General features: G+C 39.1%; 3 protein-coding genes across 3 annotated transcripts; 2 read left to right on the forward strand and 1 right to left on the reverse strand.

The window, feature by feature from the left end:
- The first annotated feature begins 14464 nt into the window (after nt 1-14464).
- Nucleotides 14465-15172, forward strand: LOC135641353 (NDR1/HIN1-like protein 1). Its single transcript, XM_065156711.1, has 2 exons — nt 14465-14884; nt 14933-15172. The coding sequence occupies exons 1-2, from the start codon at nt 14465-14467 to the stop codon at nt 15170-15172; spliced, it is 660 nt and encodes a 219-aa protein (XP_065012783.1).
- A 273-nt stretch (nt 15173-15445) lies between these two features.
- On the reverse strand, nt 15446-17478 carry LOC135640018 (2-Cys peroxiredoxin BAS1-like, chloroplastic). Its single transcript, XM_065154094.1, has 5 exons — nt 17304-17478; nt 17142-17221; nt 16282-16407; nt 15998-16111; nt 15446-15771 (listed from the first exon to the last, which is right to left on the reverse strand). The coding sequence occupies exons 1-5, from the start codon at nt 17461-17463 to the stop codon at nt 15652-15654; spliced, it is 600 nt and encodes a 199-aa protein (XP_065010166.1). The 5' UTR covers nt 17464-17478; the 3' UTR covers nt 15446-15651.
- A 7370-nt stretch (nt 17479-24848) lies between these two features.
- Nucleotides 24849-25556, forward strand: LOC135641354 (NDR1/HIN1-like protein 1). The gene has a single exon (XM_065156712.1). It carries the CDS (start codon nt 24849-24851, stop codon nt 25554-25556), a length of 708 nt encoding a protein of 235 aa, XP_065012784.1.
- The last annotated feature ends 171 nt before the right edge of the window (nt 25557-25727 follow it).

The raw sequence follows: 25727 nt of genomic DNA on the forward strand, positions 1-25727 counted from the left end.
CAGGGAAGGACTCAACGATATGAGATATCTAAGAGCCTTTTCCGCGCTAGGATGACTGAGGGGACACCGGTTCAGAACCATGTCCTAAAGATGATTGAGTGGATAAAGAAACTCACAGGTCTAGGAATGGTCCTAGAGGATAACTTGTGTGTGGACATTGTGCTTCAGTCCCTACCAGATTCCTTTTCACAGTTCATAATGAATTTTAATATGAACAAGCTTGAGGTGACTCTCCCAGAGCTCCTCAATATGTTGAGGGAGGCAGAGAGTACTATTAAGAAAGAGAAGCCAGTTCTCTACACTGGTGAGACCAGAAAGAAAAGGAAAGCAGAAAGGTCCCTTAAGAAGGGAAAGGGCAAGGGCAAACCAGGTAAAGCAAAGGTTGCTACGAAAGACCCAGCAAAGGACAAAGGCCAGTGCTTCCACTGTGGTAAAGATGGGCATTGGAAGAGAAACTACAAAGAGTACCTTGCAGAAAGGGCGAAACAAAAGCTTGATGAAGCTTCAGGTACATTCATGACCAGTCTCCATTTGTCAGACTCTTATGATAACACATGGGTATTGGATACCGGTAGTGCTTATCATATATGCAATTCGTTGCAGGTTCTGGCAAGGCCTAGGAGACTAGAGAGAGGCGAGATGGACCTCAAGATGGGTAATGGAGCAAAAGTTGTTGTATTAGCTGTTGGCGAGGTCGCCCTACATCTGCCTAGTGGAGCTTTTATTGCATTAGATGTATGTTATTTTGTTCCTTCTATTATCAAAAACATTATCTCCATTTCATGTTTAATAGTTAGTGGATATAAATTTGTTTTTTAGAACAATGGTTGTTCGATATTATTAGATGATAAGATCATCACGAAAGGAACATTGCATAATGGTTTATTTATGTTAGACACTACTCCACATATCATGAATGTAAATGTATCGAAGAGGAAACGAGATGAAGTGAACAGTGCATACCTGTGGCATTGTAGGCTAGGTCACATCCATGAAAGAAGGATTCAAAAGTTGCTAAATGATGGATATCTAGATCCATTCGACTATATGTCTTATGCAACTTGTGAGCCTTGCATTCGTGGAAAATTGACCAACTCTCCATTTAGTGGAACTGGAGAGAGAGCCACTGAGTTGTTGGAACTCATACATAGTGATGTATGTGGACCCATGTCAACTCATGCCATTGGAGGTTACTCCTAATTCATTGCATTTACTGATGATTTCTTAAGGTATGAATATGTGTACTTAATGAAGTACAAGTCCGAGGCCTTTGAGAAATTCGGAGAGTATAAGTAAGTACAGAGTTTACTTAGTTCCTCAATGAACATGGGATATTATCCCAATGGACACCTCCTTACACACCTCAGCTCAATGGTGTCTCTGAAAGGAGAAATCGTACTTTATTAGATATGGTACGGTCCATGATGAGTTTCGCTGACCTACCCATCTCATTCTGGGGATATGCCCTAGAAACCGCAGCTTACCTTCTGAACAGAGTTCCAACTAAGTCGGTAGTGTCTACACCATATGAGATATTGAAAGGGAAGAAGCCTGATCTTAAGGTTGTTAAGATTTGAGGCTGCCCTACCCACATTAAAAGACACAACCCCGATAAGTTAGAATCAAGGACAGAGCGATGCAAATTTGTGGGACACCCCAAGGAAACTTGTGGGTATTATTTCTATCATCTCGAGGACCAAAAGGTCTTTGTAGCTAAGAGAGTAGTGTTCCTTGAGAAGGAACACATTCTTGACGGAGACAGTGGGAGAATGATAGAGTTGAGCGAGGTTGGAGAACCAAGCTCAAGCACCACTCTACAGCCCGAGTCTGTTCAGGTACCTAATACACAAGTTTCAACTTTACGCAGGTCTGATATCACATCCTCCTGAGAGATATGTGGGACATATTAGAGGAGAGGATGTTGAGGATATTGATCCTCAGACCTACGAGGAGGCTATTATGAGTATAGACTCCAGGAAGTGGCAAGAAGCCATGAATTCTAAGATGGATTCTATGTACTCCAATAAGGTTTGGAACCTAGTTGATGCGCCCGAAGGTATTGTACCCATCGGTTGCAAATGGATCTTTAAGAAAAAGATCGGAGTAGATGGAAAGGTAGAGACCTATAAAGCAAGGCTAGTGGCTAAAGGGTATCGTCAAAGACAAGGTGTTGACTACGACAAAACCTTCTCACCCATAGCAATGCTAAAATCCATCAGAATTCTATTGGCTATTGCAGCACACTATGATTATGAGATCTGGCAGATGGATGTAAAAACCGCATTCCTCAATGGGAACCTCGAGGAGGAGGTGTATATGATGCAACCTGAGGGATTCGTGTCCAAGAACTGCCCAGATAAGGTGTGTAGGTTGTTTAGATCCATTTATGGACTAAAGCAAGCTTCCCGAAGTTGGAACATAAGATTTGATGAGTCAATCAGATCTTATGACTTCGTTAAGAACGAAGATGAGCCTTGTGTGTACAGGAAGGTAAGTGGGAGTGCTATCACCTTTTTGGTGTTATATGTGGATGATATCCTCATCATTGGGAATGACGTAGGAATGCTATCCACTGTAAAGACTTGGTTATCTAGACACTTCTCCATAAAGGACTTAGGGGAAGCATCCTATATCTTGGGGATTAGAATCTATAGAGATAGATCTAAGAGGATGCTTGGCTAGTCCCAATCCAGGTACATAGAAACTATTGTCAAAAGGTTTGACATGGAAAACTACCAGAAGAAAGGGCAAACATGAATATGATACCTTATGCCTCAGCAATAAGGTCTATCATGTATGCCATGCTATGTACTAGGCCTGATATAGCGCATGCTCTGATTGTCACGAGCAGGTATCAGGCGGATCCAGGCTTGGAGCACTGGAAAGCAGTAAAGTGTATCCTTAAGTACGACTAAGGATCTTTTACTAGTATATGGAGGTAATAGCCTTAAGGTTGAAGGCTTCACTGACTCAAGTTTTCAGTCTGATGTCGATGATAGCAAGTCGAATTCAGGGTATGTGTACACCTTGAATGGAGGAGCAGTGTGCTGGAAGAGTTCCAAGCAAGATATCACTGCTGACTCGACCACAGAGGCGGAGTACATTGCTGCATTAGATGCAGCAAAGGAGGGAGTCTGGATGAAGAAGTTCATCACAGATTTGGGAGTCGTGCCGAGTAACTGTAACATCCCCCATTTTTAAAAATTTAGTAAAAGATTTGTTTGTAAAAAATAAGGATTATTTAATAATTATTTTATATTCAATGATATTATATTAAAAGTTTATGGCTAGGGACCTAAGAGTAAATATTAGAAGTTTGATATAATTTATGAAAGATTCAGATTTAAGTTAAAAAGAAAAAGAAAAAAAAAATATATAGTGGACATGTGTCACTAGCTAACCTAAGGTTGATGCCACTTATCTTTGCTCTAAAGATGACACCTAACCCCTTTCATGCATGCATGACACCTTGCAACTTTTGCATTAGCCAAAACCTAGATAATTAGATGAAAGGTTAAAGAAAACAAACCTGAAGAGTTGCAGCCAACGTGAGTTTGAGAAGAGAAGGGAAAAGAAGAAGAAGAAGAGCTTGAGGTTTTTCACCAATTTTCTCACCTTTGGGATTCAAATAATTTTAAGGCAAGTGTTCTAACCCAATCCCACAATAACCTTAATCTCTGTTTTCATTTTTATTCTGTAAAATTTGAAAGATTTCAACTGGGAACCAGACCTTCTTTCGTTTTGATATAAAGTTATGAATCTGTAATTTTTCGGTGATCTGACCTCTATGCAATGTTTCAGTCATAACATTTTGTAATAAACTCTGATTTAGACAAAACCTGTTCCATTTGAAAGTAGACAAGAAAATCTTTATTTTGATATAAAGATCGAATGATTTGGAGTTTAAATGCCTACTAAGACTTCTGTTTAAATTAACCCTACAGATTCTGCAAAATAGGGACCAAAATTTCTAACCTCTTGTTGCTTAACTACTTATAACTTTCTGTTGTGAACTCAGATTCATACAAAGTATGTTTTATTCGAAGCTTGACTCAAAATTCTTTCTGTATATACCTGATTTGAAATTTTTGGAGTACAATTGCTAACTGAAACACCTGCTTTCATCGACCCTATGGATTCAGTAAAACAGAGCTAATATTTTCAGACCCTTCGCTACGAAATTATTTGTAACTCCCGGTTGTAAATTCCAAATCTTGTAAAACTTGATTTGCATAAAACTAGATTGACAAAGCTTTCTAATGACACCTATTTTGTATAAATTGGAGCATAATTGGTTATCCAAATAGTTCATACAATGTTCCTATCAAATTCTGTCAAAATCGAGCTTTGGTCGATTTCGGCTTTCCTTGTTACTTTCCTTTTGGAAATCGATTTTGGCAAAAACTCTTACTTCAGTTAAGCTTTACATTATTCCTTAAATTCCTGTATACTTTTGTCCTTTATTTATTTGTATATCCGCAGCTATCATCTAAAGATCGTGTTTGCATCGTAATGATTCAGCACATGCATCCCATTGTTCCGCATTTTGCTTTCAATATGTGCCTCTTCCAATTTCATTTCTTTGGACATTGAATTTATCTAACTTTCTTATTTCAATTGAGCTATATGCGATTTCTTAAAATCCTTGTATGCTCTTGCTTTTGTTTCCTTTCAAATCTAAATACATTTGTGAAAGATTATTGCTTACTTCGGATTGACTCGTAAAGGCACATGTACGCTTTGTTGTTCCGCGTGTGCTTCCGATATATGCTACTTATTGTTAAAACTACCCTCTTGTACTCTGGTGTGTGGGATTGTCTGGACCTTTGTCAGAAATGGTAAAGGGTATGCGCTTATTGCCCGCTATGTGGGGTCCCGCTATGTGGGATATTCTGGACCTTTGTCAGAAATGGTAAAGGGTATGCGCTTATTGCCCGCTATGTGGGGTCCCGCTATGTGGGATATTCTGGATGAATCACATTCTGACTGAGATCCCACTTCACCTTCTATGTGTTTGATATGATATCCAAAGCTTTGGCTATGTTTCTATGCATGCTTTGGATAAGAATGAGATGAATGCATCGTTATGTGACATTTGAGCTTCTATTCATGTTTTGTTCTTTGATATATTTCCGAAATGTTATAAGACTTTGTTATACCTTGAAAGCTACCATATGTCATCGTATGCTCCTTATGCCAATGATATGCTCCAATTATCTTTCCTCGATTGTATAAACAAAACGTGCTTCGAACGAAATGACATCGTAATTCTGCATTCATGATATCCAAAATGCTCATTACATCTTTGTTATGCCTTGAAATTACCATATGTCATCGATATGCTCCTTATGCCAATGATATGCTCCAATTACCTTTCCTCGATTATATGAATAAAACGTGCTTCGAACGATATGATATTGTAATTATGCATTCAAACAAAACATGCTACTGTTTCATCTTGTATCTCTGCTTTGTATTTTGATACCTCATTTGTTTGAAAACTGTCCTCTTTGCTATGGATATGTTAGTCATTTGCTGAGCTTTATATGCTCAACCCGTTGCTATATAAATTTTTCAGGATAGCTTATCGCTCACTAAAGTGTGTAAATTGGGTTGAGGCAGTGGAAGACTAGAAGATTTTGGGGCAAATATTTTGTACTTGATAGGTTGATGTTGTATAAGTTCTTTTTGCGTGTAATGAAATATCAATGACAAATCTAGATTGATGTATCTTGTAAATATTTGAAAAGTACCTCTTACGTCAGGATTTTGGAAATGTTAAGTCTAAACTGTGTACTGATATAAACATGTAGTACATGTTGGTTTTGTGATTACGTTAATTGCCGCGCTTATGAATTTATGATATAGTTATGGTTTAGTTAAGTTGCTTTTGGATTTTAAGAATCTTCTAGTGACATGATGTATGATTATAAACTGCACAGGTTTTGTGAATTGTGGATTGTAGAGGTGAATGACTTGAATGTTTTTCTTAGTGACCTCAAATGTGTGATTGGATCCTGGATTGTTTGTTGAATTAAATATTATCAATCTTGAATTAGGTTCACACCTCCTAAATGAGAATCAAATTCGGGGGGGGGGGGGGGGCGTGACAGTAACGAGGAGCCGACTTCCTTATATTGCGACAACTACGGGGCGATTACTCAAATAAGGGAACCCGGGTCTCATCAGAAGTGTTCTGAGGAGGTTCCAACTTATTAGAGAGATCGTAACCCGAGGAGATGTAGTAGTGGAAAGAGTTCCATCCGAAGATAACATTGCAGATCCATTGACAAAGCCGTTGTCTCAGATTGTCTATGAGTGTCACAGGAGTCTGATGGGGATCAGACACATAGGTGATTGGCTTTAGGTCAAGTGGGAGATTGCTAGTCATAGGTGCCCAACAAGCCAATCACGTGAGTGATGGCACGTGTGACTTGATACAAAATCTTTTTGCTTATTATATTTTGGTGTATATCACTTTATAACAATTGCATATGTGCATATATATATTGTGATGTCCTTGGATTTGTGCAATGGGAATCGGATCGTGATGAGATCACGATAATGAGATCGATTCACCTTTAAACACATATCCTAAATAATCCCGGTCATAGGTTACTCGAGAAGGACATCGTGATAACCGGATAGACTGGTGTGCTGTATACCCGTCCATATGATGGATGCAGCTGGTCTCATAGCTGCTCTTGTAGGGACACTAGGGATACAGTACAGGTGCTCATTGGAGAATGAGTTCACTGATTGATCCGCTTACGGAATGCTGGATGGTTGATGATGCCTTATTGTCAGACAACGATTCCGTAGTCCTAGTGGTGTATCTGGTCCTTAGACTTGAGACACCAAGGATGTCCTGTATGAGTGGTCCACTCTTTGATACCAGACTTATAGGTTTGGCTGTCCCCAGATCTAGTACAGCTGGTCATTAGAAGTGGTAGTCGACCTTACGAGGGCTATTGAGTGTCAATAGAGGATCATCCACTCTCGGCGTCATGAGAGGAATATCCTATGTGTTCTTGCTCAGACAAATCCCTGGCCAGGGTCATTCGGGTTGAGAGAGAAAGAGTTCTCCGGGAGAATCCGATTAGAGCGAGACTCGAGTAGAAACCGTATGGGTCTGACAGCACCATGCTCGATATACGGTCTCTGGGATATTAGAAGGATGAGGGACTATAGGTACATGGTAACTGAGGACAGACAGGTCCAATGGATTGGATTCCCCTGTATCGTCTGGGGACTACGGCGTAGTGGTCTAGTACGTCCGTAGTCGATGAGTCGAGTGAATTATTACAGAGATAATAATTCACTGAGTTAGAAGGAGTTCTGACAGGTATGACTCACGGCCAGCTCGATATTGAGCTTAGAGGGTCACACACATATGGTAGGCATTGCGATGAGTAGAGGTTCGGATATGAGATATCCGACGGAGCCCTTGTCTTATTGGATATCCAATAAGCCCTTGAATTGTTGGATCCCATGGACGAGATCCAATAAGAGCCCATGAGAGATTATTGGATAGAGATCTACTAATCTAAAAGGCTTGGGTTATTGGATGCAAATCCAATACCCACTAAGGGAGGATCCATTAGGGTTTGATAGGGGACCTCTATAAATAGGAGGGATTCAGAGCCTCATAGGCTAGAGCCTTTTCTTGCCTCTCCTATTCTCCTTCCCCTCTCTACCTCAAAGCAGGCTTAGAGTTTTGAGGAGTGTCGTCGCAGCCCTACTGTGTGGATCACCGCTAGAGAGGAGGACGCTTGACCTCCTTCACCCTCTCCTAAGGATCTGCAAGAAAACAGGGATATACGATCTCCCTAGGTAACACAATCTATTATATACGTAGTTTTTTAGTTTCGCGGATTTTGCGCACCAATTTTCGCACGACGACGAACATCTCTTTGGGAATCGAGGATTTTGTTTTCTTGTTCTTCCGCTGCACATGTGATATCGCCCCCAAAGATTTTCCCAACACAAGTATCATGCAGATCCAAGCTTGGAGCACTAGAAAGCAGTAAAGTGTATCCTTAAGTACTTGAGAAGGACTAAGGGTCCTTTATTAGTATATAGAGGTAGTAACCCTAAGGTTGAAGGCTACATGGACTCGAGTTTTCAATCCGATGTCGATGATAGCAAGTCAAATTCGGGGTATGTGTACACCTTGAATGGAGGAGCAGTGTGCTGGAAGAGTTCTAAGCAAGAGACTATTGCTGACTCGACCACAAAGGCGGAGTACATTGTTGCAGTACAAGCAGTAGAGGAGAGAGTTTGGATGAAAATGTTCATCATATATTTGGGAGTCGTGCCAAGCAGCAAGGAGTCAGTTCCCTTATATTGTGATAGCTACGGGGTAATTACTCAAATAAGGGAACCTGGGTCTCATCAGAAGTGTTTTGAGGAGGTTTCAACTTATAAGAGAGATAATGACCCGAGGAGATGTAGTAGCAGAAAAAGTTCCATTCGAAGATAACATTGCAGATCCACTAACAAAGCCACTGTCTCAGATTATCTTTGAGCGTCATAGGGGTCTGGTGGAGATCAGACATATAGGTGATTAGCTTTAGGTCAAGTGAGAGATTACTAGTCATATGTGCCTTGCAAGCCAATCACGTGAGTGATGGCACGTGTGACTTGACACGCAATCTTTTTGCTTATTATATTTTGGCATTTATCACTTTATATTAATTATTATATATATGCATATATATATTGTGATGTCCTTGGATCTGTGCAATGGGAATCGGATCATGATGAGATCACGATAATGAGACCGATTCGCCTTTAAACACAGATCCTAAATAATCCCGGTCATAGGTTACTCGAGAGGGACATCGAGATAACCGGATAGACTAGTGTGTTGTATACCCGTCCATTTGATGTATGTAGTTAGTCTCATAGCTGCTCATGTGAGGACACTGGGGATACAGTACATGTGCTCATTGGAGAATGAGTTCACTGATTGATCCGCTTACGGAATGCTGAATAGTTGATGATGCCTTATTGTCAGACAATAATTCCGTAGTCCCAATGGTGTATTTGGTCCTTAGACTTGAGACACTAAGGATGTCATGTATGAGTACTTCATTCTTTGATACTAGACTTATAAGTTTGAATGTCTCAGATCTAATACAACCGGTCATCAGGAGTGACAGTTAATCTTACGAGAGCTATTGAGTGTCGATAGAGAATCATCCACTCTTGGTGTCATGAGAGGAATATCTCATATGTTTTTGCTCAGATAAATCCTTAGTTAGGGTCATTCGGATTAAGAGAGAAATAGTTCTCTAGGAGAATCTGATTAGAGTGAGACTCGAGTAGAAACCGTATAGGTTTGATAACACCATATCTAGTATACGGTCTCTGAGATATTAGATGGATGAGAGACTATAGGTAACACAATCTACTCTATGCGTAGTTTTAAATTTCGTAGAATTTTGCGTACCAATCTTCGCACGACGACGAACAAATCTTTAGGAATTTGGGGATTTTATTTTCTGTTCTTCCGCTGCACATGTGATGTTGCCCCCATAATTGCCCAATAGTCTGCCGTGCCATAGTTGCCCATCTTGACAACACCAAAATTTTCAGACCTATAAGTAGAAAAAAAACTCTCTCCGTAGTGTAGCATAATAAGAAGCACCTGTGTCAATCACCTTCTCAAGATCCTGACACACACAAGAAAAAATATCATCAGAATAAGATAAAATCAAATAATCACCACTGTAGTTGTAGTATTATCTTTTGACTATATAGACTCAACTTCTTTTCCTTTTTTCTTACTCTTCTTAGGTTGCTTACATTGATTCTTGGAATGTTCTTTCTCACCATAGTTGTAGCAAACAATATCTTTTCTTGATCTTGACTTGCTTCCACCCATGCGTGAATTGCTTCTATCCTTGGACCTTGACCTTCCTCTATTCTCTAAGATAAGTGCTTGTGAATTATTCTAAGATGTTGCTGAATTCTTTCTTTTCAACTCCTCATTCAACAAACTGCTTGTTACTTGACTCATGGTGCCTATCTGGCGCAGAATTACTGAGGGAAACCACTAGTGTCTCCCAACTTTCTAGCAATGAACTGAGAAGTAACAATGCTTGCAACTCATTATCAAGAGACATTTTCATAAAGGATAATTGGTTAGTGATACTCTGTATTTCATTCAAATGCTCAGCAATAGAAGCACCATATTTATATTTCAAGTTCACAAGTTTTCTAATCAAGAATGCTTTGTTACTGGCTGTTTTTCTTTCATAGAGACTTTTTAACTTTTTCTAAAGAGAATATAAATAAATATAATGAAAGACACTATCATCAAGCCACTATCAAATAAATATAATTGTTTTTCGATCTAATCTCTTCCACTCATCATCTATCATAGTTGTAGGTTTTGCACTATCCCCCTGCAAATGTTCATACAAGTCTTTACAATACAAAAGATCTTCCATTCTTAGTTTTCATATCATCCAATTGTTTCCATTCAAGATAATCATGGGAGAAACACTATCGGCCTCCATGTTCAAATACAAAAATTAAATCACTAAAATCCTGCTCTGATACTTGTTGATGAGATATAAAGAGAAATAAACTTTTGTGTATGAATAAATACTAGCCAGCTATAACACACAGTGAAATTAAATGAAATTAAAATCAAATAGAACATCAAGATTTACGTAGAAGATCCCTCCAACGTGAAGGATAAAAACTATGGGACAAATTAGAGATAATCCTCTATAAGAATAATGAATATACAAATCTCAGTCTATTGTCCAAAACCTTAGCAACAATCTCAAGAGAATAATTGGGATACAAGGATTATGTCATTTTGCACAATATCTAAATTCTCCTTAAGTAATTACAGTAAGAATCTACTGTAGATCTAATCTAACTTGAGATGATAACACTACTGGATGATTGAGAATAACCTTTTTGCGTTGTCCTTGTTTTCTTCCCTTTTTTTTCTTATTTTTCTATCTTATTCTCCTCCTTTTTTGGAATCATGTAATTGCAATATTCTACTGTTAGTTTTTAGCTACCCCACCCTCCTACTTTGGATCTAGGATTTGAGAAAAAAGGGATGGGCTGGACCGTTAAAGCCCACTATAAGCTGAACCTATTAGCTGTCAGCCCAATAATCAGTTCAAAATCTAACGGTGAACAGACTTAACGGAGATGGATTCAAAGGAAAACGGGAGATCTTTGTTGTCATTTCCAAAAACTAATGGCTCCTCCTGTGTTACAGTACATAAGACTACAGACGATGAATACTATTTATTTACCTCTGCTTCATCGTCCAGTGGTAGCAGACTTCTCCTGCTTGCTTCTGCTGTCCTTTGCAGAGATTGGCTTTGGAGTGATGGTGACGTGGGTAGAAATGTGGCCAGCATCAGGGCGGCGCCATTCGTGGGACAGAGCAAGCTGGCTGTGTTTGGAAGCCTTCATGCACCTACGTCAACGGGAGCCGCCGGGCTGGAACATGTGAAAAAACCGACCCATCTTCATACGATTTGTAGTATCTCATCTGCTTCTGCTTTCCTTTGCAGAGATTGGCTTTGGAGTGATGGTGACATGGGTAGAAACATTGTCAGCATCAGCGGCGCCATTCGTGGGACAGAGAAAGCTGGCTGTGTTTGGAAGCCTTCATGTACCTTCGTCAACGGGAGTCGTCGGGCTGAAACGTGTGAATAAACTGTTGGGACGGAGGAGCAAGAAAATGAGAAAAAATAGAATGTTAAGATCCACTTAAGAAGAATTATTTTGATAAAAAAATGATATAGTATTTAATAAAAATAAGATAAGAAAATTATCCATATCACTATGTCATTTATGATTAAATTAATTATAAAAATTATTTTATAATTTCTAGATCATGACTACTTCTTCTTGAAATATGTTTAAAACTATTTGATAACTATTTGAATAACTATTATAAATCAATTCTCAATACAAACCGACCCGTCCGGTTTCCCGATTTTTAATATCTCATCTACTTTTGCTTTCCTTTAAAGAGATTGGCTTCGGAGTGATGGTGACATGGGAAGAAACGTGGTAGGGCGGCGCCTTCGTGGGACAGAGCAAGTTGTTCGGAAGTCTCGTCAGTGGCCGGGCTGGAACATGTGAACAAACCAACCCATCTTCATACTATTTGTAGTATGTCATCTGCATGCCGCTTAGTAAAAAAATGGAGTGTCAGGCATTTACTGAATTGTGTTGCTTGTACGGTCACAAGTTTCTCTTTTATATATATATATATATATATATATATATATATATATATATATATATATATATATATATATATATATATCAGTTAGTTTAACTGGTAAGAATTTTAATAATTTATCATAAAATCTTAAATCCGAATCTTGTTTTCATGACTTATTCCTTAAAAAGGAAAATGATATAATCTGATGATTGCAGTTTCTACTTTCTACTACAAACGAAAGATATCCTACACCAAAGGGTATAGACAATCTTAGAAATTCATCTTAATTTACTCTAATCGTATTAAGATTAAGTTGGAGAAAAAAAAAAATTGATTCACAGTCCGATGGCACTCATCATTCGCCCTTTAGTCATTCAGGAACATTCTATATCCCCACTGTCACATCTGTGTTAGTTTCGGGTACAGTACAAAACGCTGGCGGCTGGTTCCTAGTTTTTGAGAGTAGATCACCTTACTTCAATTCTTTCGAAGCTGTTCATGCCGAGAAAGCTGATGAGATGCACATTTAAACAAAGAGGATGTTTTCTTGATTCCAACAATACGACATCTATTTGGATAATCTGTTTGTTCTTGATGATATCATGTAAAAGATGCTTATGTTAGGGAGTGTTGTCGCAGTAGATTTGTGAGAAAGAAGACAGTCAATGGCCATTTGGATTGTTTCTTCTCTCTCTACCATCTTCTTTCTTTGCGTGTGATATGTCTTGGTTGAAGAAGCACACAATCTGCACGTAACAGGTTTCCTTCACTGCAACTGTTGGAGAAAACTTAGCTGCCTGAAGAATTGAAAGTTATATAGCAACATGTAATCGCCCGAAAAAAATATATTTTTTAATTTTTTTTTCGATGAATCATTCTTTTCAAATTTTTAAATCATTATCTTCTATTTTAATGTTTCCAAAATATCTCTTTAAAAAAGCTATCATTTTTTTTTTGCCTAAATCTAAATTTTTTCTCGCCAACTGGTTATAGTGTGATTTTTATCCATAAAATACTATTTAAAAATATTATATATTATTTTTTTAAAAATACTGTATAATATTTTTGATATTTTTTTAAAAAAATATTATACAATATTTTTAAACACTAATATTTTATGGATAAAAAACAACCCACCAAATACTATAAACAGCTTGTGAAATATTTTTTGATTTGGATGGAAAAAAAAAACTATGAATAGCTTTTGGGGGTATTTTTATGATTTTTGAAATAGGAGATGATGGTTTGAAAATTTTGAAAAGAAGATATCATCCCCAAAAATAAAAATAAAAAAATAGATTGCTTTTCTTCTATATATTCACCAAGCACTAAACAACTCAATAAGACTCCTCTTTGTCTGAACCTCTATATATTCTTCTTTTTTTATTTTCTGTAATTGAGCTTAACCATGGATTACTCCTTATGTTTCCTCACTGGTTCTTCAACCTTTCATCCAAACATATCAGAGTTTTAGAGTTCCAGACTTGCAAAACATGATCTGGATGCTTCTTATAGGTCTCACTAATTTATTGATCCTCTCAATAATAGGATCAGTAGTCTAAACAAAATGTGGTGTGGTTTACAAACCCTAATAATAAACTACTTTTTGTCTAAATTTTGCTTGCCAAAATTTCATATGTGAGTAAAGATTAGTTTGATCTTACTCGATGATTAATTAAACTTTTGAATTATATCCATGCCGACCATCATCATGTATAACTCCCATTTGAATTCTTTAATTTCTATTAAGTTTGCAGTGGTAGTTGTTGGGTCGAAGTCGATCTTTGGAAGTCTCATATCATCATATCAAGTATTATATATAGATCTACTAATCTCGTAATTTTTAAAATGTATTTTTCTTTAAAGGGTGATCATATCAAATATATAGACGGGAATCATAATTTTGAAGGAACAGGAGAAGAATTTACGAGAGACAAAACAACATCAACAAAGCTACAAACTAGTCATTAGGAATCATTCCATGGCTCCCTCCTCATGTTGGATCCTTATCTAAACTCACCAATTAGGATGGATTGGTGGGGACTTGGGACTTGGGAAGTTCCAACCTGGAATGCCCCACCGATAAGGATTAAACGTTGATCGGCCAATTATTGTTTCAAGGAGTCGAGTTAACAATCAATTTCCAATCAAGTGCTCGCAGACATGGTATCCATATAAATGCAAACTCCCCGCTCGGATCCCTCTATCTCTCTCTCTCTCTGACTCTCAATGTGCAGCGCCTGTGAGCAGATGGGAACCGACTGCGGCAACCACGGAACGTCTTGCTCCGGCGCCTGTGAGCAGATGGGAACCGACTGCGGCAACCACGGAACGTCTATCTCCGTCACCATGAAGGTCACATTGGCCGTCACGATCACCTTCAGCATCACCATCGGCCTCCCCGCCAGTGGCGTCGTGGCCTATCGCCTCCTCCGCCCGACCAAACCCTGCTTCTACATCCAGAACGCCACCATCTACCAGTTCAACCTCTCCTCCACCCCAGACGGCCTCCTCTCCTCCGTCATGCATGTCTCCGTCTCCTCCCTCAACCCCAACGGCCACGTCGGCCTCTACTACGACAGGCTCGGCGCCCACGCCGCCTACATGGACCAGCGGATCACTCTCCCCTCCGCCCTTTCCCCCGGTTTCCAGGGGCACAAGGACGTCACCGTCTGGTAGCTCTACCTCTACGGAGCCACCGTGCCGGTATCGCCGCAGCTTGTGGAGGCCTTGCTGCAGGAACAGGCGGCCGGGTACCTGAGGCTCCACGTGAAGTTCCAGGGCAAGGTGCGGTGGAAGTTGGCGGGGTGGATTTCCGGGCACTACCATCTGGGCGTCAGCTGCCCCGTCTCGTTTGCTCTCCAAAACATGGGAGAAGGTGAAGGTGCCGGCACCGGCGTCACCGACCCAGCGGCGTTCCGCTTCCAAAGCATCTCTCAATGCGGCGTTCACGTTTGAAGCTTTGTCGACGTAGATCGTGGTGTGGGGTCGTTCGTTGTGTGCTTTGTTGTCGTGTCTCCTGACCCGTTGGATCATGTCCGTCGCTTCTATCGCCCTTTTTCATTGGAAGAGTGTCATGGGTCCAATCTGTGGGTCCCATCACTCGTCTGCAATCACAAGCAAGTAACTAAAGGAACGAACAAGGATAAGCGTTCCTTCCATTAAATAAAAGCACAACTACCAATTCAACGACTTTTCGCCGGCGCTGTGCGAGACGGAACAGATTCAATCTCAGGGGATTTGGACAGACAATTTAAATAGCAGAGAAGGGCACAAGAACAGGCAGCAGCATCTGTAAATGGAGTTACGCTACAAAGGGGTAAAGTCTGCCCCATTTTTATTCAGTGCGAACAGAGAATATATCGACCGGTTAACTCACAATAGGTTGAAGGGTAGAGTCCATCCCGAATCTTAGAGAAAACTTGGCACATCAGTACTCATGGAACAGCCGCAAAATATTCCTTGCTGAGTTTAGGATCCGGCTTCATCGATTTCTCTCCAGGTTTCCATCCTGCAGGGCAAACCTCATCTGGGTTCTCTTGGACATACTGCAATGCCTGCAAGACACACAAGAGTTGTTTGGATAATGCTGGGGTTGAAGTTTTCGCATGAAGAATCTGCAGCAAATGCTGCTAACCATCAGAACTAGAATTGAGTATTTGCAACCAAATCGAAAGAAATGGCACATCAGTGAAAGAAACCGTAATGCTCTATGCTCATCCCATAGTTAAGACAATGGTGAGCAAGTTGATATGTTAACAGCTAGCTTTTTCCCATCATCACCTGAAGAGTCCTCATGGTTTCATCAACACTACGACCGATGGCGAGGTTATTGATGGTAGAGTGCTGAATCACACCTTCCTTGTCAATGATGAACAGTCCTCGCAACGCAATAACCTGACAGATTATATGGATTAGTTCATTACACAACCTGAATCTCATTCATGACAAAATTGAGCATTTGTAAATTAAAGCAGCTTTGTGAACAGGGATACACTATTGAATTTTTTTTTTTTTTTTTGATCTGTTAAAACTACAGAAGATTCTTAAAAACATGCACAATTTACCTGATCAGGGATCAAGACTCCATAAGACTTTGAAATTGATTTAGTGATATCAGATATCAACGGATAGTTCAGATCTCCGAGCCCCCCTGACTTCCTGTCTGTTTGAACCCATGCAAGATGGGAGAACTACAAATGGAGCACACTTACTCTGTTAGGGCCAATAAAACCTATAGTAAACATAAATCCTAAATCAGATTGCCGCTACCGAGGCACAAACTGTTTTATTTCTTTTTCGTCATTTGATCTCTTGTCTCAAGAACCATATTTTAAAAGGTATGGTAAAATAACATGAAAAACCAGTACCCAAGGAAAATAATGAGAACAAGCAAAATTAAAGGATAACGAGATCAGCCAGAATTAACAAAAAGAAAAGGACAAAGGGAAGACCTAAATGTTGGAAATGTTCACACCTTTTGTGTCTCTTAGATAAGACAAATATTATACATCTCATGGGAAAGCACGGCATACTTCTTAATCTTTCTTGCAAATAAGCAGAAGAATTAATACCAACAATTTAATTATGACCAAAACAAAAGCAGGAAAACATTAATAAGAATGTGTATAAGCTTCATTTAAATCAATAATTCATTTTCGCTAGCAAATGTTACAAGTTTTTGTAACAAAGAGGATATTAAAAATGAAAACAGATCAAATAATGGTAATTAGATACCAATAATGTTAAATAATGAATCAATACTCTTCTAGGGTTGATATAACAAAGCTAGGTGACTCCATTCAGGATTTGCAATGGTAGTAAATTTTCAACACTCAGTGACTCGAACCACCATAACACCAAGGAACAAAATTATAGAGAAAATTGCTACAGATCAAAACAAAATCCAAATATGAAAACAACTTACCACACTGTCAACTGAAACACCCAATATCTCTGTATTTAACTTCTCAAATTCCGAGTAGCGGTCACTGAAAGCAGTTATCTCTATTGCACAGGCAACAAATATTCCGTCAGTTCTCTGAAGATGTGAACTTCCCTTTTAGAGGTCAATATAATTTGAACATACCAGTGGGACAAACAAATGTGAAGTCCAGTGGATAGAAAAACAGAATTACATACTTCTTCCCAATATAATCAGAGAGTATTACCTGCCAGTTAGAGTAATGAAAAAGACTAATCAGAGAGTTACAGTGACCAAGGAGATGCTTGATGTCACTACGATACATAAGTGAAGACCGGAGACAAACATGTAATGAATGATTCAACATTTACAAAATATTGATATAAATTGGTCAACTGTTGAGATTCGCTCAAATTTTCTCATCAAAGTACCGAGTTCAAGGACATTATATTTATTGAACTGTTCTGCCATCCATTTCATTGTGTTCAAAATCATTCTAAAATTTTTGGGTTGGATGCCTTAATCCTTGAGCTTCCTTGGATGTTAATTCAAAATATTATTTAAAATTTCCAAATACATTTATCTGATAATCTTGGTGCAGAAGAGGATATTTTGAATAACACAAATATGATATATCACCTTGGGTCTTTAACAATAAATACATACTTCAATAAAACATATCATGAGGTTGAGAATTGAGATATTAACTCAAGGCAGTATCAAAAGTTCAGTTTGTCAAGTTCGCAGCAAAAGCATTCTGTGAGCTATTTTAACATTTCTCGGTACAAACTTCAACAAGAGCTAGATCACCAAACAGAGCTGAACAGATGAGATAATTTCAATGATCAATATAAACGATCAAGATTAAGGTGTCGTCCATGTTAATACCATAGAAGAAGAAATTCACCCAAGATACCATGGTTATCTTGGGCTGAACCAATTTGCAAGATCAATTTAGTTTGCTTTGTCTGTCATCTTTTAAGAAGAAAAAATTATGATTCATTTGGATAAATCAAATAGCGAAAAGAAGAATCATAGTAAATAATCATGATTCATAAAAATCTTAAGTTATAATTATCAAAGAATCAAGATCATGATTTGGATAAAACTCCTCTTTTGTAAAAAGCAAAAAGAACTATAGGAGAACAAATAAAATATCTCGATTCATGCATAAGAAATCTTAAATAAAATATCTCGATTCATGCATAAGAAATCTTAAGTTGTCAAGATCATGATTTTAAAAAAATCACAAGTTAGAATTTCGAGAATTCAAGATCATGATATAGATAAAACTTCTCTTTAGTAAAGAAACATAAGAGATTAAATAAGAGATATTGATAAAACAAATCTCAAGTATCAAATGAGAGGTTTGGATAAGAATCATTTAAATTTATATCATCAAATTATCAAAATCACTTTCATAAATTCATAAAAAATAACATAAATAGATTCATTATCAAAATCACTTTTAGGGATAGAGACATTTTCAAGAATAATGCATTTTCTTTTTTTATTTCAATTTAAGCGATTAATTTTATACAAGCATGTCCTTATTTTCTATGTCAAATCCATGCATCATTGATTATAACTGAAAAATAAAAAATCATCACAAAAGAATCATCAAGATCAATATGTCATACATCATAAAAATCATCATGCAAAATTTTAAAATATAAACTCATTAAGCATGATTTCATTAAATATAAAGTATATTCAATCAAAATCATTTGGTTTCGGCCAGTGAGCTTTGTGAAGTATGTTGGATCTCCGGTTATATACCTTGAGCATCCACTATCAAGATATCATTTTTGCTCCTAGCTTTCGATTGTATATATTTCTACAAAAAAGGTGGGTTTGCTATAGGTACCCATTTGACTTTGGGTCCCTCATGTTTAGATCTATGCATCTTGATTTTTGACATGTAGTCATTTATGATTCCTTTAGGAACCTAAATTAATTTGTGTGGATCATACTTTTTGAATGGACATTTATATACAAAATGACCATGTTTACTATAAAAATTACACTAAACCTTAGGGGTAACATGCAATGTGGGTCCTTTAATAAAAGTAGTTGACTTTTGTTGACTGTAGTTACTCATAAAGCAGATTCCTACTTTTCTATGTACATGACCCTTATAGGCAAGAATCATGTTTAATGATTTGCTACCAATTTCAAATTTTTCTAAAATTTGTTGTAACACTACATTTTTTTTCTTAAATGAGTCGAACTCTTTTAGTGCAAGGAGTTAACATGCAATTATCATGCTCATTTTTTAATTTTTTAAATTCACTAGCAAGAGAAGAATGATCTTTTTTTAACAACTTATATTTTTTACCAACTAGCTTAAATTCATCAAACAAATCATGAAAGACATTAAGTAATTCATCGTAAGGTAAATAAGATTCGTTTGAGTCACTTGCCTCATCGTTGAGAGCCATTAAGGCGTAGTTTGCCATCTTGCCTTTGTTGGTTTGATCCTTATCTTCGGATGTACTCGATTCATCTCAAGTCACGTTAGGTGCTATTTTCTTTTTTGGCAGCTTTTTTTTTAACTTTGTTTTTGTTCTTAGTTTCATGTTTTATGAATTTTTTGAATTCTCTTGTCGAAAGTTCTATGTCATTATCACTTGAGCTTTCGCTCGAGTAGTCTTCTTTTATTCTAAGTGTCAAATTCTTCCTGATTTTTGAAAAGTTATTCTCATGTTTGTCATGTGCAATACATGTCGTTTCATAGGTCATTAAAGACCCGATAAGTTTTTCAAGCGGAAAGATATTTAGGTCTTTTACTTCTTGTACAGTCGTTACTTTAGGATCCCAACTTTTTGGAAAGGATCTTAATATCTTCTTAATAAGTTTAAAATTAGAAAAACTTTAATCAAGTGCTTTTAGACCATTGACGATATCCGTAAAATGTGTGTACATGTTTCCAATAGTCTCGCTTGGTTTCATATGAAACAACTTATAGCTATGAACCAAAAGATTAATTTTTGACTATTTAACCCTACTTGTGCCTTCGTGTGTGACTTCGAGTGTGTGTCAAATCTCATGTGCAGTTTTGCACGTAGAAATCCGATTAAATTTATTTTTATTAAGAGCACAAAACAAAGCGTTCATCATTTTAGCATTTAAAGAGAAAGTCTTCTTCTCCAAATCATTTAATTCATTCACTAGTTTAGAAGACTTTTCAAATCTGCTTTTAACAATGTTCCATAAATCAAAATCCATAAAAAGCAAAAAAATTCTCATTCTAGTTTTCTAATACGTGTAGTCCATATATCGATCGGTTATGCCAGCCTTCGAAAAACTTAAACCGTGATACCCAGCTACGTCGATCCTTCAATATCCAAGCCAAGGTACTTGTTGACTCCGATCGAAGCACCGCGCCCAGCGTCGAACAAAGCCACTCATCTAATCAAATTCTCAACAGTCTCCCCCAGTGGCCCCCCCCGCTTACAACCAACCTCGCTTCCAAAAATCCCCTATTAACCACTGGCTATACCCCTAGTCATTACATGGGCAAACTTGACCCATGAAAACACATCGTGCCATGCACTAGGTCCCTCGGGGAGCAACCCGGTACAAGCCGCTCTCTAAGGGGGGGGGGGGGGGGGGGGAGGGGTAGGTGGATGATAGGGCACATTTTGGTAACTCGTCCTCCCGAGCACAGTGTTGCCCCGTAAAAGTTGAGACGGCACCACCCGAGCACATACCATCCCACAATAGTCGGGACGGCGTTGCCCGAGCACAGTGCTTGCCCCGCAAAAGTCGGGATGACACCGCCCGAGCATGGTACCATCCCGCAAAAGTCGAGAGAGCGTCGCCCGAGCATAGTGCTGCCCCGTGAAAGTTGGGATGGCATCGCCTGAGCACATTGTTGTCCCGCGAAAGTCGAGACGGCACCGCTCGAGCACAGTGCTGCCCCTCAAAAGTTGGGCCGACAACTATAAATATGACAGGTACGGGCGATCGCCGGAGGAGAGATTTAAAAAGCCCCTCGCAGGGCCAACAATGAGGGGTTTTTTTCTTTGGCCAGCCACTCAGTACTAACTAGATCTTCGAATGGGTCGAAGTCGGGACCCCCCTTTCTGACCCCGACCTCTGCGTAGGGACCGGAGGCCAAGTAGGAGACAACTCAAGGGAGTCCCGGGCCTTGAAGCCAGAGCCCGAGCCTGATCTCGCTAGGCTACGATCGTTGAGGACCGGATGCCGACGTGGATGATCCTGCGCAGCTGGGACTGAACTAAGTTGTGCCAGCTCCCTCTGCCACGGTGCAAGGGATAACCATCAATATTGGAACATTTCATAAGTGCATTGTAATTTGTGTTGCAGATGTGAAGGGCGGACGGGAGCAGCAGAAGCAGCAGGCAACGGGGAATGGAGGAAACAGGGAGCTAGAAAATGTAACGGTGAAGAACTCATCTTCAGCAGCCCATCTCAGGAGTGGACTTACTGAAAGGAAGAACTCATCTTCCACCCTCCCCTCTGTCACATTACTGTCTCATGGAATCAGTACAAGAAAACCTAATTGTGAACAGACTTATTGGAGATGGATTCAATTAAAAAGAGATCATTTTTTGTCATTTCCAAAAACCAATGGCTCCTCCTGTGTTACAGTACGCAATACAGACGGTGAATACTATTTATTTACCTCTGCTTCATCGTACACAGTGGTATCAGACTTTTCATGCCTGCTTCTGCTTTCCATTGCAGAGATTGGCTTTGGGGTGATGGTGACATGGGAAGAAACGTGGTCAGCATCAGAGCGGCGCCATTTGTGGGACAGAACAAGCTGGCTGTGTTTGGAAGTCTTCATGAACCTTGGTCAACGGGAGTCGCAGGGCTGGAACATGTGAACAAACCAACCCATCTTCATACGATTTGAAGTATCTCATCTGCATCTGCTTTCCTTTGCAAAGATTGGCTTTGGAGTGATGGTGACATGGGAAGAAACATGGTCAGCATCAGAGCGGCACCATTCGTGGGACAGAGCAAGCTGGCTGTGTTTGGAAGTCTTGATACACCTTTGTCAACCGGAGTCGCGGAACATGTGAACAAACCGACCCATCTTCCTACGATTTGAAGTATCTCATCTGCATCTGCTTTCCTTTGCAGAGATTGGCTTTGGAGTGATGGTGACATGGGAAGAAACGTGGTCAGCATCAGAGCGGCGCCATTCGTGGGACAGAGCAAGCTGGCTGTGTTTGGAAGTCTTCATGCACCTTCGTCAACGGGAGTCGCAGGGCTGGAACATGTGAACCAACCAACCCATCTTCATACGATTTATTATGGGACCAAGATCTTTTCATGAGATTTTTGACTAATTATGTGCTTTCTTTTTTGCTTTGTTTAGCATCCCATCTTGGAAAAGCTCGGGAGTGCTAACTAGCTAATAGCTACTACTTGTCTCGGTTGAGACCATTGTTCTAATCTTGTACATGCTTTGTTGATTCGTGCAATCTAAGTGAGAACTTGATGTACTTGGGTTGCTTGTATGTGCAAATCTTCCGAGTCCATCAATTCTCCATCATGTCAAATTGATGTAATTGTTATTCCAAATAGCCAAAATATCTATTCTCTTTTTCTTCTTCTTTTTCCTTCAGATTTTCTTCTTCCAAATCTAAAAAAATCATTTTTATCCTATGCATATGTCTAATATATCTCTTTTACATATTTTTTTAAAGATACCTGTCAGTTTAACCGGTAAAAAATTTAATAATTTATCATAAAATCTTAAACCCGAATATCGTTTTCATGACTTAATTCCTTCAAAAAAAAAAATGATATCATCTGATAATTGCAGTTTTTGCTTTCTACCACAAACAAAAGATATCCTACACCAAAAGGTATAGACATTCTTAGAAATTCATCTTTATTTACTCTAATCGTATTAAGATTAAGTTGGAGAAAAAAAATATGATTGACAGTCCGATGGCACTCATCATTTGCCCTTTAGTCATTCAGGAACATTCTATATCTACAATGTCACATCTGTGTTAGTTTGGGGTACACTACAAAACGCTGGCGGATGGCACTCATCCTTCTTTCGAAGCTGTTCATGTCGAGAAAGCTGATGAGATGCACATTTAAACAAAGAGGATGCTTTCTTGATTCCAACAAAATATTATCCACATGATAAGACAATACAACATCTACAGAGAATCATCTAAGTATTTGGATAATTTATTTGTTCTTGATGATATCATGCAAAAGATGCTTATGTTAGGGAGTGTGTGCAGTAGATTTGTGAGAAAGAAGACAGTCATTGGCCAGAGGAATTGTTTCTTCTCAATCTACCATCTTCTTTCTTGAAGCACATAATCTGCACGTAACAGGTTTCCTTCACTGCTTCTGTTGGAGAAAACTTAGCTGCCTGCAGAATTGAAATAGTTCTATAGCAATAAGTAATCGCTGGAATTTTTTTTTTTTTTTTTGGATGATGCATTCTTTTCAAATTTTTAAATCATTATCTTCTATTTTAATGTTTCAAAAATATCTCTTAAAAAAGCTATCATTTTTTTTTTGCCCAAATCTAAAATTTTTCTCGCCAACTGGTTATGATTTTTATCCATGAAATACTAATTAAAAATATTATATATTATTTTTTTAAAAAAATGCTGTATGATATCTTTGATATTTTTAAAAAATATTATACAGTATTTTTAAACACTAATATTTTATGGATAAAAAATAACCCACAAAATACTATAAATAGCTTGTTTAAATATTTTTTAATTTGGGTGGAAAAAAAAACTATAAATAGCTTTTGGGGTTATTTTTAAGATTTTTGAAATAGGAGATGTTGATTTGAAAATTTTGAAAAGAAGATATCATCCCCAAAAATAAATAAATAAATAAATAAAGAGATTGCTTTTCTTCTGTATATTCACCAAGCACTAAACAACTCAATAAGACTCCCCTTTGTCTGAACCTCTATATATTCTTCTTTTTTATTTTCTGTAATTGAGCTTGACCATGGATACTCCTTGTGTTTCCTCATTGGTTCTTCAACCTTTCTTTCATCCAAACATATCACTGTTTTAGTGTTCCAGACTTGCAAAACATGATCTGGATGATTCTTACAGGTCTCACTAATTTATTGATCCTCTCAATAATAGGATCAGTAGTCTAAACAAAATGTAGTGTGGTTTACAAACCCTAATAATAAACTATCTTTTGTCTAAATTTTGCTTGCCAAAATTTCATATGTGAGTAAAGATTGGTTTGATGTTACTCGATGATTAAGAGAGCATAATTTAACAGTTTAAACTTTTGGACTCCCTACTAATCTCGTAATTTCTAAAATGTATTTTTCTTTAAAGGGTGATCATATCAAATATATAGACTGGAGTCATAATTTTGAAGGAACAGGAGAAGAATCTACAAGAGACAAAATAACATCAACAAAGCTACAAACTAGTCATTAGGAATCATTTCATGGCTCCCTCCTCATGTTGGATCCGTACCTAAACTCACCAATTTAAGATGGATTGGTGGGGACTTGGGACTTGGAAGTTCCAACCATGAATGCCCCACCGATAAGGATTAAACGTTGATCGGCCAATTATTGTTTCAAGGAGTCGAGTCAACAATCAATTTCCAATCAAGTGCTCGCAGACATGGTATCCATATAAATGCAGACTCCCCGCTCGGATCCCTCTATCTCTCACTCTCTCTCTCTGACTCTCAATGTGCAGCGCCTGTGAGCAGATGGGAACCGACTGCGGCAACCACGGAACGTCTTGCTCCGGCGCCTGTGAGCAGATGGGAACCGACTGCGGCAACCACGGAACGTCCATCTCCGTCACCATGAAGGTCACATTGGCCATCACGATCACCATCAGCATCACCATCGGCCTCCCCGTCAGTGGCGTCGTGGCCTATCGCCTCCTCCGCCCGACCAAACCCTGCTTCTACATCCAGAACGTCATTATCTACCAGTTCAACCTCTCCTCCACCCCTGACGGCCTCCTCTCCTCCGTCATGCATGTCTCCGTCTCCTCCCTCAACCCCAACGGCCACGTCGGCCTCTACTACGACAGCCTCGACGCCCACGCCGCCTACATGGACCAGCGGATCACTCTCCCCTCCGCCCTCTCCCCCGGTTTCCAGGGGTACAAGGACGTCACCGTCTGGTCGTCCTACCTCTACGGAGCCACCGTGCCGGTATCGCCGCAGCTTGTGGAGGCCTTGCTGCAGGAACAAGCGGCCGGGTACCTGAAGCTCCACGTGCAGTTCCAGGGCAAGGTGCGGTGGAAGTTGGCGGGGTGGATCTCCGGGCACTACCATCTGGGCGTCAGCTGCCCCGTCTCGTTTGCTCTCCAAAACATGGGAGAAGGTGAAGGTGCCGGCACCGGCGTCACCGACCCAGCGGCGTTCCGCTTCCAAAGCATCTCTCAATGCGGCGTTCACGTTTGAAGCTTTGTCGACGTAGATCGTGGTGTGGGGTCGTTCGTTGTGTGCTTTGTTGTCGTGTCTCTTGACCCGTTGGTTCATGTCCGTCGCTTCTATCTCCCTTTTTCATTGGAAGAGTGTCATGGGTCCAATCTGTGGGTCCCATCACTCGTCTGCAATCACAAGCAAGTAACT

Source organism: Musa acuminata, chromosome BXJ3-6 (assembly GCF_036884655.1).
Source record: "Musa acuminata AAA Group cultivar baxijiao chromosome BXJ3-6, Cavendish_Baxijiao_AAA, whole genome shotgun sequence".
NCBI lineage: Eukaryota > Viridiplantae > Streptophyta > Magnoliopsida > Zingiberales > Musaceae > Musa > Musa acuminata.

Excerpts from the sequence above, each read along its gene's own strand:
- LOC135641354 (XM_065156712.1), top strand. The coding sequence starts at position 24,849 with ATGGGAACCGACTGCGGCAACCACGGAACGTCTTGCTCCGGCGCCTGT.
- LOC135640018 (XM_065154094.1), bottom strand. The coding sequence starts at position 17,463 with ATGTATCGTAGTGACATCAAGCATCTCCTTGGTCACTGTAACTCTCTG. Across the intron at positions 16,408-17,141 it reads GTGTTTCAGTTGACAGTGTG|TTCTCCCATCTTGCATGGGT; the intron begins GTAAGTTGTTTT and ends CTCCATTTGTAG. Across the intron at positions 15,772-15,997 it reads AAACCATGAGGACTCTTCAG|GCATTGCAGTATGTCCAAGA; the intron begins GTGATGATGGGA and ends TGTGTCTTGCAG.
- LOC135641353 (XM_065156711.1), top strand. The coding sequence starts at position 14,465 with ATGGGAACCGACTGCGGCAACCACGGAACGTCTTGCTCCGGCGCCTGT. Across the intron at positions 14,885-14,932 it reads AGGGGCACAAGGACGTCACC|CTTGTGGAGGCCTTGCTGCA; the intron begins GTCTGGTAGCTC and ends GTATCGCCGCAG.